Source organism: Azolla caroliniana, unplaced genomic scaffold (genome assembly GCF_043228905.1).
Source record: "Azolla caroliniana isolate FFs.n. ecotype wild unplaced genomic scaffold, voAzoCaro1.0.p SCAF_7, whole genome shotgun sequence".
Lineage (NCBI taxonomy): Eukaryota > Viridiplantae > Streptophyta > Polypodiopsida > Salviniales > Salviniaceae > Azolla > Azolla caroliniana.
This window is the reverse complement of record NW_028230442.1, coordinates 4,116,743-4,142,292: the sequence shown is the minus strand read 5'-3', so window position 1 is coordinate 4,142,292 and position 25,550 is coordinate 4,116,743. Positions and strand designations below refer to the sequence as shown.

At 37.2% G+C, this 25,550-nt stretch overlaps 2 protein-coding genes across 3 annotated transcripts; both read right to left on the bottom strand.

Moving 5' to 3' along the window:
• Positions 1 to 4,287: 4,287 nt before the first annotated feature.
• Positions 4,288 to 10,037, bottom strand: LEW3 (UDP-Glycosyltransferase superfamily protein). Its single transcript, XM_087322554.1, has 7 exons — positions 9,687 to 10,037; positions 6,424 to 6,710; positions 6,139 to 6,325; positions 5,983 to 6,057; positions 5,686 to 5,900; positions 5,125 to 5,234; positions 4,288 to 4,929 (listed from the first exon to the last, which is right to left on the bottom strand). The coding sequence occupies exons 1-7, from the start codon at positions 9,981 to 9,983 to the stop codon at positions 4,670 to 4,672; spliced, it is 1,431 nt and encodes a 476-aa protein (XP_087178680.1). The 5' UTR covers positions 9,984 to 10,037; the 3' UTR covers positions 4,288 to 4,669.
• Positions 10,038 to 11,526: 1,489 nt separating this feature from the next.
• Positions 11,527 to 20,215, bottom strand: LOC147861609 (3-hydroxyisobutyryl-CoA hydrolase 1-like). 2 transcript variants are annotated; one of them, XM_087322505.1, is made up of 14 exons: positions 20,065 to 20,215; positions 18,174 to 18,254; positions 18,010 to 18,078; positions 17,868 to 17,931; positions 17,659 to 17,738; positions 17,489 to 17,572; positions 16,480 to 16,564; positions 16,080 to 16,165; positions 15,840 to 15,961; positions 13,544 to 13,604; positions 13,371 to 13,466; positions 13,032 to 13,133; positions 12,057 to 12,098; positions 11,527 to 11,826 (listed from the first exon to the last, which is right to left on the bottom strand). In XM_087322505.1, the coding sequence occupies exons 1-14, from the start codon at positions 20,095 to 20,097 to the stop codon at positions 11,689 to 11,691; spliced, it is 1,143 nt and encodes a 380-aa protein (XP_087178631.1). In that variant the 5' UTR covers positions 20,098 to 20,215; the 3' UTR covers positions 11,527 to 11,688. The 2 variants fall into 2 exon arrangements, with proteins under 2 accessions (XP_087178631.1, XP_087178630.1); XM_087322504.1 differs by lacking the exon at positions 20,065 to 20,215 and adding an exon at positions 19,834 to 19,969.
• Between the last annotated feature and the right edge of the window lie 5,335 nt (positions 20,216 to 25,550).

Here is a 25,550-nt window from a genome sequence, read left to right as displayed (position 1 = left end):
TTTTTAATTCAGGACGTTAAGTGTTTGGAAGCTCGAGATTAGGGTTTCAAATGACAAAAGAAAAGGCTTCAACAATTAGGATTTGAGAGGATCTTAGAATTTAAAAGACCCTAAACACCCCCCTTTCAATAGAATAATCGGGTATTAGAAGACCTAAAACTTTCTGATATGTGTAAGATTCATAGCTTAGAAAACAGTAAGATAACACTCTGATGTCACAATTGAATTAGGGTTCCAATAGCCTTAAAATTTTCTGATCTGCTTGACAAGGATTAGGGCTTCACAAGACCTAAGATCTTCCGTATCTGCTTAGGGATTAGGATTTAGGAAGTTATAATAACTAAATCTACTTCTAATCTAGCCAAGGGCTATGGTTAAGAGTAATAATAATTATAGTAATGCATCCAAGTCGGCCAAATCTTTCTATCCAACAATCTGGTCTTGAAAGTACTCATCTGCGATCAGAAGAAGATCTGGCCAGAGATACTCTTTTAAGAGAGAATCAATGACCAGATCCTCGATAGAGGATCACGAAAGCAAAAAAGAACTGAGAAAAGCAACCAAAAAAAAGCTAGAACAGCAATAAAGCTAAAACTAAAAAGTTGCGAAGACAGTCAAAATGAAGGCCTAAGAAACAAAAAAACAAGCAACAGCAAAGAACACTTAAAAAACTAATCAGATCATACCATGGAACTAACGGAGATGGTGAAATTAGGGTTTATTCTGGAGGTTATGGAATTAGGGCTTCTCGTGAAGGAATGAAATTGGGGTTTTCTTTTAGACTGCTGGGAAATAATCTATCAAAGCTATGAATTTAGGGTTTCCTTTTCCAAGATACAAGAGAATTGTATAAATTTAGGGTTTAAAAACATTGCTCAAGTTTAATATTTTCATTTTTTGTAGAAGAAAAAAATAAAATTTAGGGCTTTTTAAACAAAAGCCAGGAAATTAGGGTTTTATGAAGATATGGAACTAGGGTTTTTTTTTTTTTAAAGCTAAGGAGTTGGGGATTTCTAAAAGCCCTAAAACCTTGATGCGTAAAGAGCCCATGAGTTCCTATGTTGCAAAGAGAGAAAACCCAGGTGGACGAGATATTATCAGAAGGAGAAAAATCGGGGTATGTATTTGGAGCTCGGCCATGAAAGCTTGAGAAGATGAATAAGAAAACAGGGATGACGAAATTAGGGTTCCATTTGCTTAAAACTGAACCATGGGAGCTTAAAACAGCGGTTGAAGCTCAGCCATGGAAGCTTAAAGTAGAGCCAAAAAAAAATTTAGCAATCCATGTGGAGCAAAGACAAGAAGGACAGAACAGATAATTTAGGGTGTTTTTTTCTTGTATTCTCTTTATTTATTATCTATTTATTTACTAGTTTATTTATTTACTAATTTATTTATTTATTTACTAATTTATTTATTTATTTATTTATTTATTTATTTATTTATTTATTTATTTATTTATTTATTTATTTATTTATTTATTTATTTATTTATTTATTTATTTATTTATTTATTTATTTATTTACCAATTTAACTTATCTATTTATGTATTTACCTATTTATCTATTTATTTACTTATTTATTATTGCTACTACTATTTATCTATGTATTTTTGTCTATTTTTTCATTTTGTTTTTCAATAATGCATGCATTTTGTGTGGCCTTTGCTTACTAAGTATGGGCTTCAATATTTATTTATTTTTTGGTTTCCCAAAATTCTCATAAATGCCCCTCCCTTCTCCTAAGGTAATTTTAGGATATCTACATAAAATGCCCCTTAACACCTTTCTCTTTGCTTACCTCTCAATAACTCTCATTCATCATCAATCACATAACACAAGATTTTTACTAGACCAAACTCATTCACAATAATCGCCCCCAAGAACTCTCTCTGCAATCATTATTTATACAAATAATAGCCCTCCCTCCTTTCTCACCGAAATTCCCCGAACAAAAAGTGTCTTCGTATCTTTTTCGAGACATGCCCCACATTGTGCCTCGAACTTGTCCTCGAGACACTACTCTCTAACTCCTTTATATACATATATAGAGTCTTTTGAAGTCTTTCCAATAAGACCTCTCACTTCTATCTCCACACAAGATCACATCCTATAATCTTTTACATCATCGCTTCGTAAGTTTGGCAGGACATTTTCCCCTCCATGAATCTAGAGAACCCAATTGACCTTAACTATGAGTCTCCATGTGGCCTCATTATCGTGATTTATATATTGTACATGAACGAGAGAGCTCTGAATTCTCTTTAAGCTCAAGAGGTTTTGAAAGTCTAATAAGTCACCGCCCTTTAAGGTAAAGTTTGTTCGTAAAACATGGCGAACATGGGTATCAGATAGCATTAGACTTGCACACAAAGGCATAATGTACAAATTTAGTGTATAAAGATGAAATAATAAATCAAATGTATCATGTGGGAGAGGGTATGAGAGAATATGCTCTTCACCCAACTAAATATGCTTGTCATAAATAGGCATAGGTCCCCTCATGTCTCTTAGTCATGACTCATGAGAGCAAAGCAACACACACTTATATTGGGAAATGGTCATGCAACTTGCAAGAGATAGTTATACCTTGATACACAGAAGAGATGGAACTCTATATGTTCACAGCAAAGAAGTAGAATAAGTGAGGAGTAGAGTATCTATAGGTTAAATTCCTAGCAAAATGACCATCCGCCAAGCTAATGGAACTATATCCAACATAAGCGGTTCCTTTCAAATATATGCCGGACCATATTTATGCATGTAACACATCAAGAACTAACAAGACGCACTTTTAGTTGGGTAGAGAATCGCTAATTCAAGGTAAACCATAGGTTTACATAGAAGCAAGCCCATTTGCTTATGGGTGGCTTAATCATGTACAAAATCTGATTGTGGTTATTTCATTCTTACCAATTTAGTTCATAGTTTCATTGGATTCAATATGGGACAATGATATGACATGGTCATTTGTCGAGTTGGAGAATCTGTTCTCAACATAATGATTGGGTTATAGTTTCCCCACATGTGAAGTGAGCCCTTTACTAACCACATTTGTTTTTATAGTAATTGTTAAAAAATTAGGCTTCATGAATTAGAGATCTACATTTACAACACATATAAAAAATATATACTTCATTTTTCAATATGGATGGATACATAGCTTCTTCAAAAGGTTCGGAGAACTAAATATACGCATGTATATGTAAGAGACAAAAAAGCTTTCTTGAAAAAAATTGATGTTTAGATGGACCAACATTGTTGGTGTCGAAAAAGTAAGTTGTTTGTTCTTCTTTTTCGGTTTACAAAACATATGAATTGTCATGCAACTAGCAACCAACTTCATTTGAAAACTCACTATTGTGTCCCCAACAATAAGTTGGAAACAAAGTTGACTCTTCTATAACACCACCCATGTGTCACAATGCAATCAAAAGAAATGAAAAGGGATAATATTTCTCTTTACAAGATAAAAGTGCTGAAATTAAATAACCAATTTGTATGCACGTACATGTCAATGTCATTCCAAAACTCATGCTTAGAAAACAAGTATTTCTCATGTAACCAACTATGGGTCCCCCATCCATACATAGATGGACATAACATTAACCAACAAGAGGTACATACACCAAAGTCGTCGTTTTCAATGACATAATTTGAGGGCCCATAATAGTAGAAACGTTGCTCCAAACAGTTTACCCTTATCAACTGATTATGACCCATGTCACCTAAACAACAAACTGGTCCAACATTGGCCTCAATGTGAAGAATTTACATCCTATGTCTCCATGATGATGAGAGTGGAAATAAGGTATTGTGGCAAGACCTATGGAGAATACGCACATGGAAAACTAATAAAGCAAGCATGCATCATTCACATACCTAACAATAGATCATGATCAAGTATATGCATCATCAAATGCTTTATTATGAGTATAGTCTGCTAGCAATCACTACATATACGTTGAGAAAACCTATCCGCCCCATCAATTTATTTTTCTTTATAATCATTATGAATGTACGATTAGGCAAAATTATCAAGTGTTGACAACCTAAATAATTTCCGAAAAATACAAATAAATCAAATCATAACCTCCATCTATTTAAACTTGTCCTTGCTTGTTCTTTACTCGTGTGTAAAAAACATCATCATTTTTAAATTGTGTAAAATAATCATCTACCGATCACAAACAAATTAATTTTACCTTGCATAACAATAGAAATCAATTCATACAAAATCAAAGCTACCAAGGCCAAGCACGACTTTGATCATCATTATTGGGCATCCTTAGACAAACAATTGTGCTAACTGTTAATTGCCAATGATTATTGTAAATTTAACTTGCAATAATACCAGAATAATTTCCATAATTTTAAAAGTCCCAACCAACATATATCAATGAGGCTTTATGTCACCAGATGGACATTGCAAGGGCATGAAAGCTGGGGTGGTTATGTCTAAATCTGTGTTGAACACATCAATTTTCAATGTGTTGAATGGAAGGAGCATTCTAGAGATGAATTCGAGCAAGCATGAGCTACATGGTGACATGGGAATCAATCAAGTAGGCACCCTATCGTGAACCCACCCACAGGAGTATGTAAGGCAATCATGCCACTATGTAAGGGGTGGAAGTGCAGGATTGTATTGTGTAATTGTTTTATCGATGCTAATTATCGCAGTACTTTGATTTTATTTGATCCAAGATAGAAGACATAGCTGACTTAAAGCTTTTATCGAACTGTTCAACAGAGAAAGACATCGCCCTTTTCCTTGCTAGCATTGCCATTTGCATGCGTTGCTCTCGTGGCATTTTCAACACACTTGTCATTGCAATCGCATATTCTTGCACAGAAGCAGCCAAAAATCCAGTCTTTTCACCATCTTGATCAACAACAATGTCCATCTTCGGTCCAGCCGAATTATGAGCTATTTACCAAATAAGGCATTATTATCATTCATTAAATTAACAAGAAAAAAGATCAAACACACAAGAATAACCCCCCCTAACTTGGATATTTATAACCATACCCCAAAGTTTCCACAGGGGCATTCGTAAATATGCTACAAGTCAGGAGGTATTTTGGTTTTGTTCCAAAATAAAACATGCAAACAAGAGACAACCTATTGGTATGACACCAGCTGCCATGTACTCTACGACAACAATGCCGAAGTGCTCATCTATCATTGAATGCAATCCAGCTATGGCACCTCCCAGCAGTTCAACCAGCTCTCTATATAGCCATACAGAAAATTTTCAAATATTAATAGCAGCATTGAAGCTAGACTCTTCAGCACTACAAGAATTGACTTTGTATTTTCATTAGAAATGAAATCACAAACTCAAGGTATAAATTTGATGGCGTGCTGGCAAAGCTTATGATTCATAACCTTAAGGTCAAGGCCATGTCATGGTCTCAAGTCTAAAGTAATAAATCCAATGTTGTATCGTCAGGAAAAAACACTACTTAGAAACCATTGCACTGAGGATTAACAAACAGACTCTTCTCCTACAATGTTTGCTTTCAAAATTCGGTTCTCAATCCCCATCATTGCACCAAGAGTTCACAAACACTTTTTTCCAAATAAATCTAGTTTACAATTTTATTCTCCAAAGGCTAAAAATCATAGATATGTGATATAATAGTTAACACTCAAAAGAATTTCCAACTATATAAGTATTACCTGTATGAAACATTGATGAGAAAATCCACATGGTTTTCAATGCCCAAGTCCTTGCATTTCAGTTTCAGCTTTTCAACACGACCTTCATCTTCTTTGTGACGGCAACTCCCTACCAATTTCAACTGAATGCTATTTATTTTGTTTCTTATAAAATATTCATCTGTATATAGACAATTCACCACTTTCGCAAAAGCTTCAAGTTGCATATCATGAGCCTATATATGAACCAAAGAAATAGCTTAGTAAATCATACACAGAATTCCACTTACATGATGCAACCAAGAGATACCAACTGACCTTTTCTGGTCTAAACTGCGCCACCGAGATGAAAAATGTGTTGTTATCGTCACCTTTCTTTGCTAAAGGAAGTGTCTGCATCAGGATTTATTATAAGACCTTCAAAAGTGCTAGAAAAACAAACCAATCAAACAGCAAACTGCAAGAATGACACACCTGTAATGTCCGTGTATCGCAAGGAGGATAAATCCGCACAATTCGATCGGATATCCTCCATAATTTTTGAATATGAGATTGTGTCCAAGAAGAATTTACCATAGCAAGATTTGCATAACAGCCAACGAAGCCATATAGTATTGTCATCAATAGGTAATAGATAGCCTTAAATAAAGAGAGGAATAAACTGCAAACAAACACAATACACACTTTACTTTCAGAACTCATTGGTTTGAATGTTTATCATATGGCCAAAACTTACCAATGAAGTATAATTTTACTTGCCTTCGAGCAATGAAATTGTTATTGTTGTACAATGTTGTTCGCCCAAGAACCCTTGCAAACATGTCAGAGCTTACAGTGGGATAATGTGTATAGCAAACCACTTTGCATCCAAAAGCTCGGGCAAGAGGGTAGATGAATGCATATCCGCTTGTGTCAAAGAAAATCAATGGTGTACATTTCATCAAAGCTTCCATTCCAAGAACCATTGACCCTAGACTTTGCCCAAGGACTGTAAAGTGAGGGTATGTTTTAGCTTCCACCCAAAATCTCTTTTGCAAATGCACAACCTGAGCATTTCAACGTAATGATAAGATCATGCCCAACATGTGACAACAAATAACTCAAAACCAAACCAAAAAAAGGTCATGTCCATTTTGATCTATTTATTTATCCACACAATGAATTTAAAACAGCAATTTCCAATCAACCAATGTTAGATCGATTTACTAGGTTTGAATTATAATTAGATGAAACCACGGCTGCTGCACAGAAGAAAGTATTACGAAACAACGGAGACTGTTGGATGCGGCAGCGACAACAATGCAGCCTCAAACCTCAGAGGCTAATTTATTTAAAGGCTATATGTACGTAAAGACAAAGATACATCCATATATGCATGAGTACATATAGAACTTATAGCAACTTGAAAATATCTACAATTAAATTTTTTCTACTTGATTACATGGAAATAAACATACAAAACACATTAATAAAGTACCAAATACAAATCACAGATAGATACAATGACATAAGTATTAGATGTGGGCTGTTAGCTGTGGTTCCCTGAGAAGAGTATTATATAATTAGAAATTTCGGTTGACAGTGTGGTTTGTGGAGTAGGACTGGCAAAGGGATCAACTGCAAGTTTATGGTGAAAGAATTACTGGCCATTTTAGATGATGCAAAACATTCAAACACTCACAGTAAATCTCAGAAACAAGGTGAATAACAAATTCTGAAACAATAATGCATGAAAATATAATTTTTAATTTTGTTTTACCATTTCCAAGAGGGGAAATACAGGGAAACCAATGTTTCATCTTCCATCAGGAGACACATATGTGCTGCAACTTTGGATGAAAAAGAGTGCCAACATGATGCTATAACCATCACTACTAATAATACATAAATACATCTCTACTGGCTATTTCTAAGCCTATGAAATGCACATGTTTAGAGAGAGAGAGAGAGAGAGATGATCCTTCCAGCATATCACATTTGCAAGGTGATCCTTTATGATCCACACACAATTTCACATGCTCCATGCAACTTCCATTGGAGTGTGAACCAATCATACTTTTGGGTACTGACTTTCACCATCTGAGGTGCAACACTTGTGAATCCCTCCCGACACAGGCCTCCAGAGGATGCTTCACATCATTATTGACTTGCAGATTTTTCCTCCCTCATCAAAGAGCAAGCCTAAATCACAACAAGGAGATGTTTCCTGGGTTTTCCAGGGAGTGAAGAGAAGTTTCAAAAGGAGATGGATTTGAGCCTTTGGTAAACAGTCACATTGGCATATGCACATCCGTAAACTCCTCTGTCATGCTTCCTTTGGGTATGTGCATATGACTACCTAAAATCAGAATCAAAATCTTCCTTTTAGGGGAAGTGTCCTACAGGACTGGTTAGTGGAAACCAGAGGATGATACCTCGACTCAAGGAACACCAATAGCCAACAAAACCCAAGGAGACAATTGCAAAGAAGGGGAAGGTTGAGTGCCCATTATACTTTCATCACTCGAGAATCTGACAGCACAATAATTCATGGAGAATGCCAGTCAGGGAAACGTCAATTGTTAGAAGATCTCGAAGAAGAGCTTTGGCTAAACAAAGCTAAACTCCACAGTGCCTTGGGGCAGATGTACAGGACATTTTGACTATAGCAGAGGAATTAATGGCATGAGTCAACAACGTTGACACCTACTCCAAAAAAAAACAGTAAGCATCAGTTCATGAAGCCTGCTTAATGCGACAGCAGACGCTGCTCAAAGAACTACAATTGAAGAAATGATACAAGGTGTTGATGGATGCCCTAAAGGAGTTTGGGAAACATAAGGATGCACTAGGGAAGTAATATTTATTATCTGAATAATCTCTGAAAATATTTGAAGGCCGCATGCAGATATCATAAGATTAGCAGAAACAATATGGCGAGTAGGTTGCTGGACAGAAATAGAAGTGTGATGCGGTGATCATTGAAAAGACCTTCAGATGATCATTCAGTCAATTATCATTAATCCTGAGATCAGGTTCAATTACAGACGGCATACCTCTTATTATTCAGAGATGTCTGAGACAGGAGCATTACTATGAATTCAAGGGTATTTCCCATCTTTTTATGGAATTCTTTGACCTTTAGATCAAGTCATCGATTATTATGAGAGACGGACCAACCCCAGGATACTGCACAATAACAGAGAATGGGATGGCCATGAACACTCGTGGTCACACACCACACCTCTTGGTACCTCCATATATAGCATCCCTCTAAGGGGGGGGGGGAGCCTAGTCGCAATTAACCCACTCATCCAGCTTGATCATTTTCAAATGACGTCAACTGCACAGACGAGCTTGACAAAATAAACAGCAAATGTATTGGAAAATCTGGAGCTCAAAGCTATGCATTATACTCGATAGAGGATATGGATGTTTCTATTCTAGAGTAGAGAAACTCATGTTGCAGGATCTCATGAAATGTGTTCCCTTCATCTTTACTTGAGCAGTAGCACTAGCAGCCTCCCACCATACTCCATAGAGGAGCTCAAAGCTATGCATCATACTCGATGGAGGATATGGATGTTTCTATTCTAGAGTAGAGATACTAATGTTGCAGGATCTCATGAAATGTGTTCCCTTCATCTTTACTTGAGCAGTAGCACTAGCAGCCACCCACCATACTCCATAGAGGATATTGATGTTAACATTATAGAATAGAGAGACCCATGTTGCAGGATCTCATAAAATGCCTTCCCTGCATCTTTGTATGAGTAGTAACATTACTAGCTTGATGCATTACCCATTCCATTTCTGTTCTATTTACCTTATGTAGTGATTCTTTCCTCCTTTTATGTTCCCTATGTAATATCAGACATTGTAACAGATCGCTCAAATGGGTAAGATCGCTCAACTGGGTATAATTTATTTGGTCTCATATATCATTTTTTGGCCCTTTTGAAAACATTAACATCTCATCTTCATCTCTCTCACACACACACAAAAGAAAATAAACAAATTTTCGTTTTGATGATCCCACTGACCTTAGGGTGGGAAGATAGCTTCACACCGAAAACGCGAAGGGCTCGAGCAGATAAACTCTCAGGGGTCGCATCACTATCTCCTGTGTAAATGATACAAGAAAGATGTGGATCTTGCTCATGAAGAGCTCTCACTGCACACCATAGCACTCTCTCGCCCCCTCCTCCATCGTTAGTATAAGGGTGGAAGAACCCCACTGCGTACTCTCTCCTTCTATTCCTCAAGTACTGCCAAGCTGCAAGAAAGCATGAGAAGATGATCACGAGCAGAGTTGCAAACAAACATCCCCACATCTCCATCTCTGTTCTCTAAACAGAGACAAAGACAGAAACAGAAACAGAGGCAGGCCTAGCTCCTGTTAAGAAGAGTATTCTAATAATTGGCAATGGTCCAATGCATTCAATGTTTCTTTGTAACCTTGTCCATGGTACCATGATGGATGGGCCTAGGGTTCACTTGGTACAGCCCAAATTTTGTCCATAGTACCAATGATGGGCCTATGGTTCACTTGGCACGGGCCAATTTTTTGTCCATGGTACCATGGTGAGCCTAGAGCCTAGGGTTCATTGACATAGTCTACTTTTTGTCCATGGTAGGTACCATGGTGGGCCCAGAATTCACAATTATATTACATTTTTTTTCAATGGCCCTATTACGAGCCTAGGGTTCAAAGGTATAGTGCATTTTCTTTCCTGATTGAAACCTTTAAACAATATGCCCTATTATAACATGTCCATGTTCAAAAACATCTACGAAGATCTTGACTTCTAGGCATTTGGATAACTATAAAAGAGAGGTTTCCTTTGAACAATTCATGTTCTAGTCCATACATGTGATGAACTATGACAATCTATATTTACTAGTTTGAAGTAGGAGGGCTAAAAGATGTATGGTGTGCGTCAAGAAGAAATATGTGATTGCTCTATTATGCATTCCTTGATTCACTAGTCTCTTGTCGATTTCATCATCCTCTATACAATACTTCGTACAAAAAGGTCCTTCTCTCTCAATTTCGTGACATAGATGTTATAGTGTAGACCATCTAACCAACAGCCAAAGAGAGGCAAAGCAACCAACTTCAAATGTAGTCAAACACGCAAAGCAATATATCAAAGTGACACGAAGACTTTCAAACTTGCTTGTTCAAGGGGGAAAATGCATCACCAATGAATTTCCACACTTGAGTCCCCAATGCCTCATCTCACATTGAATAGAAAGTAAGCTAAGTCATACAAAAACAATGGTGTGTATGATGGACAAAGAGACAAGCTCTAGCAACCATTGATGAGTGTGATTACACTATTTGAAGAAGATAGTTTTGTCATTTGGCACAATATATGTGACATACTGTGAAAGCAACAGGTATTGGTTTCACATTACATGTATTGGTTTCCACAATAGAAGAAGAAGAAGATAGGTTTGTCATTCAGTGTAGCATACGTGATACTATTTTGTGTGAAATGTGAGCTTCCACATATTTCTCAAGTCTTGTGGCATTGCAAAAACACTGCATTCATAGAGGAATCTATTCACCAACATGAAGCAAGTGCCAAGTCATCCCATATCTTCATAACCATTTGAATCATCATGATGGAATGCATTTCAATTTTTAATTTTTAACATGCCACAATTTCACACAAATCTCTACCATCTAAACTCTAGATATAACCTTATACGCAAAAAAAAGGATCAATCTATCGTTGTACAAAGAGATCCTTCTGATTTTGATCTAATGGACTTCTATTATATGACAAATCCAGTTTCAAAGGACACTAATTAATTCGCCACAATCTAATACAGCTACCACAAAGCCCAAATTACTAATAATGGGATCAGCCCACGTTTATTTGTCATGATGATACTTTCCTTTGCATCTTTTATTCCAATCGTAACACTTGTAAATATCGACATCCAGTTAATTCAATAATTACATCATAAAATACACTTTGGTATGTGTAGCAAAGGTAGAGATTCGTCTATTACTCATTTACAAGGCCTCATAGCTTATAACTTTGAACTAATTTTACGTGATCCCTCACGATGAGTAGGAAGTTGAAGTTCTTTTGCCTCTTCCTTTTTCAATGGTGAAAAGTAGTAAGCCACTACATCAGGGGTGACACCATCTAGGGAAGGTGGGTTCCACTGTCAGAAGATAGAGATTATCAGGAGCATTAAACCACATATTTAAAAAGTTTAACACAATCATTCATATGCAAGTTAACCTAGTGGTTTGGAAACTTGCCCTGTAAACTCTAGGCAAGGAGTTTCCAAACCCCTTTAAACATTACCTTTAAGCTTTTTGAATCAAGAAAGTTAAGATGACATTGATTTAAACTTTGTGCAAAGCAAACAAATAAGTACAGGTTATATACCTTCGGGTTTCTGTCCTTGTCCACTAGAATAGCTCGAATGCCCTTCATGCACCAACAAACAATGGAAAATAGATGTTCATGTAGATGCAACTTAAGTTAGCACTGTTCCATGAATGATTGATGGCAAGAGTAAGCACCACAATTACCTATTAGCTAATAATATGAAAGGAAAACCAGAAGTAGAACAAGATATTATGTAACAGAATCTGATGCACTTCTCCATATTAAAAGATCTGGACAGTTTTTACAAAAAACATTGACCTTTCCAGCATAAAAGAAATCAAAACTTCCTGATATACAGGCTCAATTATAATCTTTCAAACAAGTCTTCCTCAACAAACAGACTACCCCTTGGACAAGACTGCTAACAAATACAAACTGGGGTCGATTAGATGATACCAACATTTTTGGTATAAAGGCAGATCAAACATGTGGAATACCAATTAAGAACAACCAACTCAATGTGAATTTCGTTGGGATTTAGATAACGAAATGATATTTTTTATGTGTGATGGAATGTACAATTATTTAGCAGGGACAGCATCCAATGTATGGTTTTTTAATTAATCAGTTTCTCTGAGATGTTACTACAAGACTCGTATTTCATTAAAGTTGACAAAATAGCATTTTCTAGATGATGACATATTAAATTCAAGGTCTGCTGAGAAAAAGTGCAATTTTTCTGCTTGAATTAACCAGCGTCTCATTATATATTATTACATTTGATATTAACACTTTCTAACTGACGGCATATCAAATTCAAGGTTTGATGAGCTAAAGAGCAAGTATTCTGCAGAATTGGAAGATAGGAATTTCTTTCAAATGTGTGCCATCTCTTTTTTGCCTTATGGAAACAGGTTATACTCCAAACCAAATAAGAAGCATTATTTAGTGGGCTCCATAAAATCATGAACTAAGATACTTAGAATCAAAATATAAGGAGGCAATAAACTACAAATTGATGGTGATATTTACCTCATAAAGGTCATTGGAAAATTTTCGTTCCACAAATCGTACTGTTGACCTGTACTCACGCACAAGACATTCACCTAGCGATTGATGTCTCCCTTCCCTTATCTGCAAGCAGATGAATATATTTTTCTTAGCATGAAAATCTTTTCTATTTGGCTTCCCAGCATTCAGAATTGTAAACAAACTTTCAAAAGAAAATAAAATCACATCCTTTTAAGTTAAGGTAGAGATCAGTTAATTTCGGTTGAGACAAAAATCAAATCAGCTAATTTCAGTTTGAGGAAAACCAAGCTCTAGAAACCCAGTACACAGATGTCATGAATGGGTCAATCATAGACATACCGACCGTAAAGTGACCTTAAGGCTCATAGGTGAGGCCTTTCTCAACATATCTGCGGTTGCTTTATACCAACCATGACAGTTGTTCCCTTCCAAATCCTATGAATTTATAGGAAAAAAAGTTTAGTATTTGTACATGAAGTTGAGAAGACAACAGCAAGGAAAAATATGGATACCAACGCCTTCAAGATATCTTCAACAGTAGTTTTCGAAAAGCATTTTGCAATTTCGTCCATCCTGCAAAACTCTCTCTCTCTCTCTCTCTCTCTCTCTCTCTCTCTCTCTCTCTCTCTCTCTCTCTAGGAAAGAAGGCAAGAACGTAGAATTTAAGCATATACATCTAGGAAAGGAAATCAAAATGCATAGCAAGTGATGGCCCGTAGGACTACGTATACCTCAAATTTGAAAATCATGTTTTGAAATTGCACAAGATATCCATGGGATAAGGGGTTAAGACTAAGTGATATAGCGCAAGGTATTGATGTTGTATTATTGGCGAAAACCTGGGAGCATGATCAATATGGCCTCACTCTAAAGGGAACATTGAATGTGCACAAATAGCATGCATTTACCATGAGAGCTTAGATAATTATATAAAACTATGTAAGTATGATGATTATAAGTGATCATTTCACAGACTTTTGTCAAGACATATTTGTTTTTTAGAAGCTTGGTAAAGTGTTGATTATGGGAGATTTTAATGCTAGAGTTGTAAAATACCAAAATATGGAGATATTGGAGTGGATCCTTGTCCATTATGTAACTCAAAGGATCCATTACGTAGGAAGTATGGGAGATTATGTATTAATGAAGGCATGTGATCTATCCGTGCTTTGTAGACTTTAGGAAAGCTTTTGATATGGTACCTCGGAGCATCTTTGGAGACAAATGGAAGAACTAGAGGTGTCACATAAATATATGCTTACAATTTCCCAAATCTATGAGAAGGTTATATGTTATGTGCGTATGGGTAATAAACTTTCAAACTTTTTCAATAGCACTATTGGTGTTAAGCAAGGATGCCCACTCTAACTAACTCTATTTGGTCTATGCATAGATGAATTGGAATAAATGGTTGCCAAGTTTGTAAAGGAAGAAGGAATTGAAGAAATTGTCATTGGGAATGTCGCCATCATGCTTTTGTTATATACAAATGATGTAGTGCTTTTTACAAATACTTATAAGAGAAGCACAAAAGCTTATGATGAAGGCATTGGAAAAAATTTACATGCACAATAAATTAAGTGTCAATAGCTCTAAAACAAAGATTATGCTTGTAAAGAGCCAAAAAAAAAGATCAATCATGCATTATGTACAACATTGAGCTTCAAATATCTGGGCCTTGAAGTTCCTTCAAATCATAGATGGAATGAATGTGCTACACACCGTTTAGAGGCAGGAAAGAGAGCATATTTGCATTTGAGAATACATGTAATCATGGAGATTAAGTGTTGGGTCCTCAAGAAATACCTTTTCAACACTTTGGTGACACTGGTGCTTCTCTATGGCGGTGGAGGTATGGGGTAGTAGCATCCTTAAATCTACTTGGAAAGCGTTTGAAAATGTCCAAAACTATTCTTACAAAGTTTCTTCATGTTAAGAAACAAACGTCATACACCCTCCTTGAGAGGGGATCACTTCCCATTGAGATCATGGCCATGGAAAGGGTTGTTGAATACATGCTTAAGGTTCAAAAAAGTCCGTCAAATCAACTTTATAGAATCGCATGGGAAGCAAACAAAAAGATCCAAAAGACACAAAAGCAAAATTTTCTATTCTAGTTGGATGCAAGATAAAAATGGTTTGGTAGATGGGGAGATGCAACATACTTGTTTCATGATGCATCACTAGATTGCAACACCGATGTATCATGACATGGGACAAATGTGGAGGCTCACGCTTCACACATTATACTACACATGTTGCACCACTACAAAACCATATTCTTCACAGAACAGCGAAACCATACACATCGATACATGCTAGAGCTCATCCCGTTGTCTGCCATTCGAGTCATTGCTTCCATGTTACTTAGCTCACATGCACTGCGATGTGAAACAAGGTGTTGGGGCACAAGTAATGAGAGTGGTTGACTATGCATACTTTGCCTAAACAAGTGAGAGTTTCCATGCTTTCCACACATCTTCAACCAAACCCAAACCTTGCATAAATTTCTCTCACAACAATGTGCACTCCCGACTGCAACATTCATTGGTAAAGTTCTTGAACATTGAGAGTCGCTACTCACTTTCACATGTATTACGTGAAATGTAATATTTTTGGTCTCATAGATCATATCTAACTTCAGAAGATGATAATAGAATGAATCTCTCTCTCCTACCTTTTACCATTGCCTTGTATTTACAAAGGATCTAAAGTGAAACTTACAACTTTGCACATTTAGTTTCGTTGGTGGTATCTTTTGAAATAATTTCGTATCTAACACATATTATATAAATAGAAACAACTAACTTGTAAAGAGGACTGGTACTTGTTGGTTTCACTTGACGAGCAAATTGATCTATGATAGATATCACGTCTTCAACTTCCCTTCCACTAAAGTTGTGCAATACCTCTTCCAGCTCCAGCAATGCCTAAAGATAAATAATCGTTGTGACAAAAAATGGCACATCCAAAAGGAAAGAAAAGCCTACTTTTTATAGAAATGAAACAAGTGCATGTACAAACATATCTCTTTCTACACACTCTTACTTTAGAAGGAACGAAATGAGTTGCAAGTCCACATGCTAGCACATCAGGTCCGTCCAAACGTGCACCGGTTAGACCTACATATTCTCCTGAACAAAAATGTGTCGTATTGATTGTAAATCACAATAGAAATACATTTCAAACATCTTGATATGTGCATGTTTATATTTTTCATCATAGTGGCATGCACATATTTGTGTGGGAAAACCCCCCCAAATAGTTGTGACTTTTTGTTTATTACCCCAAATGCCAACCCCGAAAGAATGACAGGGGATGACTTGTCACTTAATTAGGGACATTTAGGGAAATAAAGAAAAACTCAAGGATATTTCAAGTTCTCCCCATTCATATTTATCATGTAAGTTTGAAATTACAGAAATTCATTAATTTATCTCTACAGTACCCAAATATCCAGGAAGGCGTGAGAGAAAATGGGATGCTCCAACATCTGGATGTAGACCAAGTGCAGTTTCAGGCATAGCAAATACCTGCCATTCACAATTTTTTATTTACACAAATAGCATTAAATTTTGATGATAGATATATGTGAAGAAGAATGGGAAACATGAAATAAATAAAGTATCAAATGAGGTGGAATGTAGTGGGAACAGTTATCTATACATTAAAAACAGCACTTTCAACAAAATACAGTATGGTTTTCATATGCATGGCAGAGCCCATACATTGGACAACTGAAATGGTACAACTGTCTATTCTCTTATTAATAATATGCTAGAGCTTTTGACAATATTATTAATATGGTTACAATGGATTCTTTCTGTAGAAATGAGACCATACAATGTAGGCTTTGATATTCAAAACACAATGAGAATGACAAACCCACAAAAAAAGAAATTGTAGTATCGTTCCTAAGAGGCCAAAATAGCTATGTACCCCAGCAAGAGATTACATCTAAATTGTTGTCTTATCGAGACCAATGCAATAAGTTTCCCCAAAGGCATGTTAGCTTTCCTACAAATATTTAGTTGAGGGTACATTCAACTAACCATGACCAAAACATAAATTTCACATGAACTATTTGTAAAATAATGTGAGATCTCAAATGAACAGAAACATTTTCCTTCCAAATATCTCCAACATTGGCTAGTCAAAGATGGAGAGATCTCTAAGCAATGAAACTACCTTCAATGTAGAGAGATGATGATCTTGATTAGGGAGAAAGAACAAAAATAAAGCTATATTAGCATATCTAAGAGGCGAAAATGGGCTCTGATACCCAAGAATGGTCTTTCATGCTGTAGATCAATGAAAGAAATGAATAAAAGCTGCCTCACATGTATAGTTTCTTTGGTTGTACTCCTATATATACATTTGTGCCACAAAACTTGTGCCATGACAAACATTAAAGAGTGTTCCAAAAATGTAGAGTGTAAGGATCAGAAGTTATATACAGTTTTTTCTGTTGCAATTCTAATATGTCCATGAATCGAAATCCCAGTACCTCCTCCCATTACAATCCCATCAAGCAGAGATACCTACCACATATAATAGCAGTATAAGGAAAGTGTAAAAGCATATTAATGAAAAACATGTTTTGTAACTTCAAACTCCATTCACTTACATGTGGCTTCTTGCAAGTTCCCACTATGTAATTAAGTTGATATTCATCATAAAAAAAATCATTTGCCTGATTGTAGTTCCCTGATTAAAAGTGTCTACTGCTCATATAAGACACTACCATGTAATACATATGAACAAAAATATATGCTTTCATAGTTAGAACTTTCACACATTCAATCAAATCATCCAAAATAGAAACATAAAGGTTACCTGTGTTTCCACATTGTGCTGTTGCTGCAACATCACCCCCTGCACAGAAAGCCCTTCCAGATCCCTACATTCAGAAAACATTAAAATGATTGACATAAAAGAAAGAAAAAATGAAAATTTTCTGGCATTTTCAGAGAGAAACCTTTATTATGATCAAAGAAACTTGGGTATCATTCTCCCATTGTTCATATAGCTTCTTCAAGGACTTTATCTGTGCATCGTTTTCAAGATGAAACAATTTAATTTACATCAATGACAATATTTATTTTTAAATCCCCCCCTCCCCAAAAAATAGAGCATCCTTACCATTGAATGTGAAAGGGCATTGAGTTGTTTTGGCCTATTCAAAATTGCCACTCGAACCTGGTCAAATTCAAGAGCTAGAATCTGCATGCAAGAAAACACATGTTTTCTCTCTATTATGATACATTTTGTATACTAAGCATGTGCAGTGTGCTATTTTTCATTCACATAATGAGCATTTTTCAAATTATGTTTAGATGTAGAATTGGTCTATAATCTGGCGTGTGTTCTTTTTTGGTGAAAAAAGGATAAGTACTAAGTGGTGACATGTGAACTAAATTAGATAAGGACAAAGAAAAAGAAGTCTGATTGGAAAATTTGCAATTGAAGTTTCAGGATCTTCTGTGGAAGCAAACTCTCCATAGCTGCCTGAATATTAGAGCTTGAATCTCTAAAACCTCTCCACATACACCATGAAAACAATTTCTCTATGCCGTTCTCACTATCTAATTTACAAATATAATACACAAGAATAATGTCTCACATATCTCCATAATATTCTTGAGATCTTCCATTAAAACAGTTTTCCATAGCAGTATGAATGTTAGAACTCAAATCTCTAAAACAATTTAAGGTATTTTGCAGAAAATCGCATTCTCTATGTCATTCCCTTCAGGTCTCTATCCCATGTGTCAGTCTAAGGGACATCAATATGATCTTATACTCCATATTTCTGTATCCTGATTGTATCATGTTCAGAAATACGACCAACATGTACCTCTAGGAGATAATTTTTTGTCATCATCTAAATTATGGAATATAACATTTTGTCAGCATCTCTTCACAATACCGATACTATGTGCTTCACGCATTCACAGACTTACTCCTTGATCCTAGTATTTTACCACTAAAGCAACTCATGATTCAGTGCTATTTATGGCACTTCTCTGGAGCTGCCTCAGAGTTATGTAGCATTACCATGGGAAAGATCTGGAATATACTTTGGAAACCTAAAGTATGGAATATGCATTTACGCTTGTAAAGAATTTATTAGAAATTCCAATAATCAGTGAATGATAGTAGTGTTGCCAGAATTGTTTGGAGACGCTACTACCAGTAAGTGAGGGCATACTGATTTGTGTCATGTATTAGACTTCATCGGAATGTATAGAGACCCAATACAAAATCATGGGGCCCACTACCCCAGCATGCGGTATCACTCTTGCAGAAGCGCTTCATGCCGCGCATCTAGCCCAACAAACGGACTTCGTGTGTACAGTTAATGAAAAGACACTTGCACTTCCCTAAGAGGATTAGTCAGGAATAATGCAGTGTTAGCAATGGAAAGGTTTTGGGTATATTAATGTTATGGCATATGAACTCTTCTCTCCCTCAGAAAGAATATCTTAGAAATTCCAATACATCCAAGTCACCGTGGCAACATACTACAATCTTCTTGCATTGCCACGGTGAAGTGATCATAACAAAAATGTGTTACAGAGAAGCTACAACTTTATGCAACCATCATCTAAAATCCTAAACTTTTCGTTCCTTGATTGCATGCCTTGGGAATTTACTAAAAGCTGATCCTACCATATCCCTTTGTATATCAGTTTTCTGTGCCGCCAGCATTTCAAAAATCTGAACGTTTCTTAATTTACGTGCTTGAAGAAGCACTGGAAACATGAAGTCGAGATCCTCTCACAGAAACCAAATCAGTTACCTGTGGAAGCATCGTTCAGAAACCTAAACACCACTCCAAAAAACATACGGATTTCCTTAGGGAATGAGCTTCCGCTGCAAAAGAAAAACGAGATTCCGCACCCGATTCTTGAAAGGCCAGGGGTTTCTTTTAACGTTTCCTAGTTAGGTTACAAGAATCAACCATACAGCGTTCTATTTCAGAGCAGATCAGAGCAGATAGAGAGGGGAAAGGAAGGATCGATGGCCAGACCTCGCTATTGCTGCTCTCGGAAAGAGACGCCATGTCGATAATCGCATGCTTTGAAGAAAAAGAAGAGAACGAAGCGGGGAGGAGGAGATGAGGAGGATTTGGTTCGCATTGAGAGGGAGAGATAGAGTGTGTGTGTGTGTGTGTGTGTGTGTGTGTGTGTGTGTGTGTGTGTGTGTGTGTGTGTGTGTGTGTGAGAGAGAGAGAGAGAGAGAGTGAGAGTGAGTGATTGTGTGTGTGAGAGACAGAGAGAGAGTGTGTGTGTGTGTGTGTGTGTGTGTGTGTGTGTGAGAGAGAGAGAGTGATTGTGTGTGTGTGTGTGAGAGAGAGAGAGAGAGTGTGTGTGTGTGTGTGTGAGAGACAGAGAGAGAGAGTGATTGTGTGTGTGTGTGTGTGAGAGAGAGAGAGAGAGAGAGTGTGTGTGTGTGTGTGTGTGAGAGAGAGAGAGACTTCAATTTAATCCGATGGCTCGATTGGGTTTGGTAATAGTTAAGGATGTTATGTTCGTGTCACAAAGAAGATTAATGGCTTTTCGAATAATACGATCAACATTGCGTATACCAAAAGGTTATACCTTTATATTGGGATAAGTTGCACGAAATATTGTATTCGTATGAGCCAATTCCTGATTTAGATGGGTGACCTCAAGAGCTTGATTGGAGGTTTGTTGGAAATAGGAGATTGATTATGATCTCAACGAATGTTGCTTATCACAAGTTGATTGACGAACGTGAGTGGTTGGAAGAAAGGGTTATAAAGATATGGGGTTTTCATAAGCCCATTACTTGGTGGCTTCATGTGATCAAGGCAGGTTGGTGTTCTCGATTGATGCTACGAGCCAAGGTATTTATTTGGAGAGTTATGGTTGGAGCTTTACGATTAGGGGATGCGTTAAAAAAAAAAAACAATACTCGAGGATCGTGTTTCTTTTGTTCGGTGGAATAGGAACATAGTAGGCATTGATTTATTTCATGCCCGATGGCAATGATGGTTTAGAGATGTATCAAATTATTGTGGATGTCTCTAACTGGAGTAAGCCTATCTTCCTTCAGTTGGGTTTTTGCACGTATGGAGAACAATGAACCAATGCCTCATTTTCAAATTATTTTTGAGTTCTTGAGGTATTGGGGACTATGGTTCAATTGGAATATGCAAAATGCCTTCACTTTTGATTCGCAAGTTGGGGAGAGAAAATATGTTCTAAAGTTAAAATGACTTTTTTTGTGGCAATTGTCGGTGCTAGAGAAGTCACAAAATCTTAACCATGAAGAGAGAGAACTCTACAAGGTCACGTATCATCATATTCGCCATTTGAATTGGTGTGTAGGGTGGCATTGAGTTTGGAGTCGTAGTAGTCTTTAGATCCCATAGGTAGAAGGGGTTTTATACTTTATAGTAAGTTAGTCATGGTGGTGTTTTTTCTTTCGTAATGAAAGCCATTATTTACGAAACAAGAGAGACAAAGAAGAGAGTGTGTATGTAGCTCAGTTGATAAGTTTGCCCAATGGAGACCAGAAGGTCATGGGTTCAACCCCTACATTCCACGATGGCATCTAGTAAAATTGAGAGATATGTATGGAGTAATAGAGACGTGAGAAATTTGGTTTCAAACCCAATACATAGTAACAACTTACGATTAGGGTAAGCTAATTACGATAAAAAAAGGGAGAGTGTGGGTGTGTGTGTGTGTGTATGCGCATATGTATTACTAGAAAAAAGTGTGTGTATTACTATAAAAAAAGTGTGTGTGGTGTGTTTCTTAGTTCTTTTTTGGGAGTTGGGTCTATTCATTCATCCATGAAATGTTTTTATTATTATTCTAGGTTGCAATCTTCTCAAGTTTGCTTTTGCTATGATAGCTCAGCCTCATTGGCTAAATTGATCCCCATGGATTGAATCTCGACCGAACGAGCCAGTTACGGTGCACCGATATTCTCAACGTGCCCTTTTCACACAAGGGCACGATCCAATTTCTAGATGATCTCACCTGTTTCCTCTTGTTGCTCATTCAGTGCACCCACGTGAGACCTTTTTGTCAATTGTTGGCGAATTGTTACAAATTATCTCTCTTATAGATAAACACTCTGTATTAACATATTATCTCTTTGTGGGGCTTTGTTGGTTTGTCCATGGATTTGATGGGCAATTTCATGAGACCTTGGGTAGCAATCCAAGTGACAAGATTCTTTGAGAACCACATTTTCCATACTAATTTTTCTATTGATTAGTTACCATGGATGATTTCTCTTCCATGTAGGGATTTGATATGAGATATCGCTTAGTGAGATGGTTGGTTTGTAAATCAATGCGATGGAGCTCAAGTAGGGCATTGTGTCATGTCCAACACACCTTCAACTTGTATGGTATCCAATGAAATTAGGATATATGTGTGTTTCCATTTTAAGAGGTTTGGATATGAGTTGACGTGTTGCGTGACATAGTTTTGTGTGTGAGTTTTTTGCGTTAGATGGGGGATTCTTTGGTTTATTTGCCTAAACACATATAACTTGTTAACTAGTGTTTACGTGTATGCTTTTAATTCCTTTCCGAATTTCACATGGTTTTTTTCTCTTCCAAATATTTACAACTCAATTCACACATACAAGCAAACATGCAATTGCCCGAAGCAAGGCTTGCATGGGTTACTCCTCCATCAAAAATTGTTGAGAATCAAACTCGACTTACAGTGTGTGGGAACACACTCTGGGATACTCAAGTGTGTGACCACCCCACCTCCTTGTATAGTAACTAGTGTGTAACAGAAGTTAATGTTATATGACACATATTCTTTAAGTAGTTAAGACACAACCTCTTTCCCAAGAGGTGGTACTAGTGAGAGAACTTAGAGAGAAGGTGAGTACATAAACACCTTCTCCTTCTCTTTGTAACTGTTGGTCATTCTTGTTTCCTTGTAATTTACATTTTTTTGCTTTTCGGTAATCTTAAGTTCTCTCTCTCTCTCTCTCTCTCTCTCTCTCTCTCTCTCTCTCTCTCTCTCTCCACACACTCACACAGTTCTTCCGCTGCACAGAAACCATCCAATTCTTTACATGGTATTAGAGTGCGTGGTAGCTTGATCCAAGCCCATCACCTTTACGTGTGTTGTGCCTAAGCCCACGTTCGGAAAGAATTGACTGATCATTGTAGCAGCAATATGCACATTTCGTATCAAAGAGAATAAGAAGAAGTTTGACAATGAACACTCATATGGGAAGTGCTCTTCCTACTGAGAAGCTCGATAGAAACAACTTTGCATCTTGGGAGTACAAGATGCACCAATACCTTGTCGGCCAAGGCTATTGGAGTTATGTCGAATGAGCAAATGAAAATCAACCCAACCCAACACATGCCGACTACCCAACTTGGGAGCAAGTGGTGAGTCATGTGTTGTACTGCCTTGCATCATGCATCTATGATCACATGTTGGGCTACATCTAAGAGGTATCATGATATGGCAAGACTCGAACCCATGACCTTATGTTATATGGGTTAAGCTCTTAACCATCACACCATCCATTGTAATTTTTAGGACATTATTTTCATTTAAACTTTATTATAAGAAATTAATGTATATTCCAGATTTCTCTGGAACATTCTAGAAGCTTTAGGATTACTCCTGAGAACACTATAAAAGAAGGCACTAGGCATTATGTTGAACCAAATTGGTTCAACGCCAGTCTTAAGCCTCTTAGCCATTTTGTACTTATCCTTCACATAATATACTAGCTGTTATCATCATTTCTCTCTCTCTCATCCTCGCTATCTCTCTCTCTCTCTCTCATCCTCGCTATCTCTCTCTCTCTCTCTCTCTCTCTCTCATCTTACGCAGTCCTGTCCTCTTAGTACTAATAGTACTTCTCTTCTTTAGTACTAATTCTCTCTCTGCTTTAGTACTATTCCTAATAGTTTGAACCAATTTTCTCCTCAAGCCTACTTGTCGTTCTCCCTCATCCTCCTACCCTTTTCCCTACACTATGGCTACTGTTAGCGCCCAAGAATATCAATCTGTTTTCTCCGAACTACGGTGCCTAAAAGAAAATTTTGTTGCCTTGGAACAAGAAAACCAACGGCTAATAGGGGATCTGCAACAAATTGCTCTAGAAAAACAACAAACGCAGCAACAACATGGGGACTTAGCGTTACGGGTACAACAACTTGAAGCAGCATTGCAACAACAAGGATTAAGTCCCCAAGGATTTCATAAAGAGCCGAAGATTGGACTTCTTGTGAAATTTGATGGAACGCAATCACAATTCAGGGGATTCCTTAATCAGGTATGATTAGTCATCCAAATGCATCCTTCCCGATACCCCACTGATGCATCTCGAGTCAGCCTAATAGACACATTGCTTAGCGGCTCAACCTTAGCATGGTTCGCTCCGCTTCTAGAAAAACAATCGCCCTTGCTTAATAACTTTGAAGATTTTATTAGTGAGTTTAAAGCCTGCTTTGGAGACACCAACAACATCAAGACGGCGATCAACAAGATCCGAAGATTGCGTCAAGGCGATCGTCCAACCTCTGCCTACGCGGCGGATTTCCGTCTACTCGCCTCCGATATCCCCTGGGATGATCAAACACTAATGGAGCAGTTTCGCTCCGGCCTGCGAAACGATGTAAAAGATTTACTTTTAACCTTCCCCGAAGAACCAAAATCTCTTACGGAGGCAATCAGTCGAGCGGTCCGATGTGACAACTGCCTTTTCGAACGGCGTTCCGAACGTCAATTACAAATACTATGCTCTAGGCTGGAGCCCACATACACCTCAGTCGCGGCTAAAGAGTTCACACGCGACGTACCTCAAGCAAATACTCCGACACCGATGGAGATTAACACCATGCGTCGACGTGGCCCGTTATCGGAAGAAGAAAAGCAACAACGTCGTGCAAATCGATTATGTCTTTATTACGGTGGACCAGGGCATATTGCAATCAATTGTCCCCATAGGCCAAGAAGACATGTAAATCAAATCTTAGCCTGTACTAAACCCGAGTCAATTCTTCCCTTAGGAGTGTTTGATAGTATTAATAATACTAATAGAGTGTTTGATAGTATTAATAGTACTAATAACCCAAGTATCTCAAACAAATTTGAAATCCTTAGTCAATTAGATGAAGAGTTAAACGATTGAGTCCAGCCAAAATAGGAGCCGTTTGGTTGGACAACCCTAGATTTGTACAGCCCATTAGTGGTTCCATTCCCTCCAAGCAAGTTAGCAATGTGTTCCTAGCCCAAGTCATGGTTAGTACTAAAAGTACTCCCCCAGTACAAGTCCTAGCACTTTTAGATTCTGGAGCCAAATCCTGTTTCATGGATCGAAATTTTGCCCAAGCTTCTCAGATATCCTTAAGAAAACTTCCTTGCCCCGCATCTGTAGTAGTCATTGATGGTCGTCCCATTGCTTCCGGGAATATTGTAGAAGAGTCAAAAAAACCCATTCAGGTTGTTCTAGGTAGTTTTGTGTGTGTAGTATCATTTAATATAATTA

Bases quoted from the DNA above. Each gene is read 5' to 3' on its own strand.
- LEW3 (XM_087322554.1), bottom strand. From the start codon at position 9,983: ATGGAGATGTGGGGATGTTTGTTTGCAACTCTGCTCGTGATCATCTTC. The intron at 6,326-6,423 runs GCAAGTAAAATT...GTTTGTTTGCAG, and splicing joins AACAATTTCATTGCTCGAAG to TTTATTCCTCTCTTTATTTA. The intron at 5,235-5,685 runs GTAATACTTATA...ATGGCTATATAG, and splicing joins CTCATCAATGTTTCATACAG to AGAGCTGGTTGAACTGCTGG.
- LOC147861609 (XM_087322505.1), bottom strand. From the start codon at position 20,097: ATGGCGTCTCTTTCCGAGAGCAGCAATAGCGAG. The intron at 18,255-20,064 runs GTCTGGCCATCG...TCTTGCATGCAG, and splicing joins CCGAGAGCAGCAATAGCGAG to ATTCTAGCTCTTGAATTTGA. The intron at 17,739-17,867 runs GTAACCTTTATG...ACTTTTAATCAG, and splicing joins AGCACAATGTGGAAACACAG to GGAACTACAATCAGGCAAAT.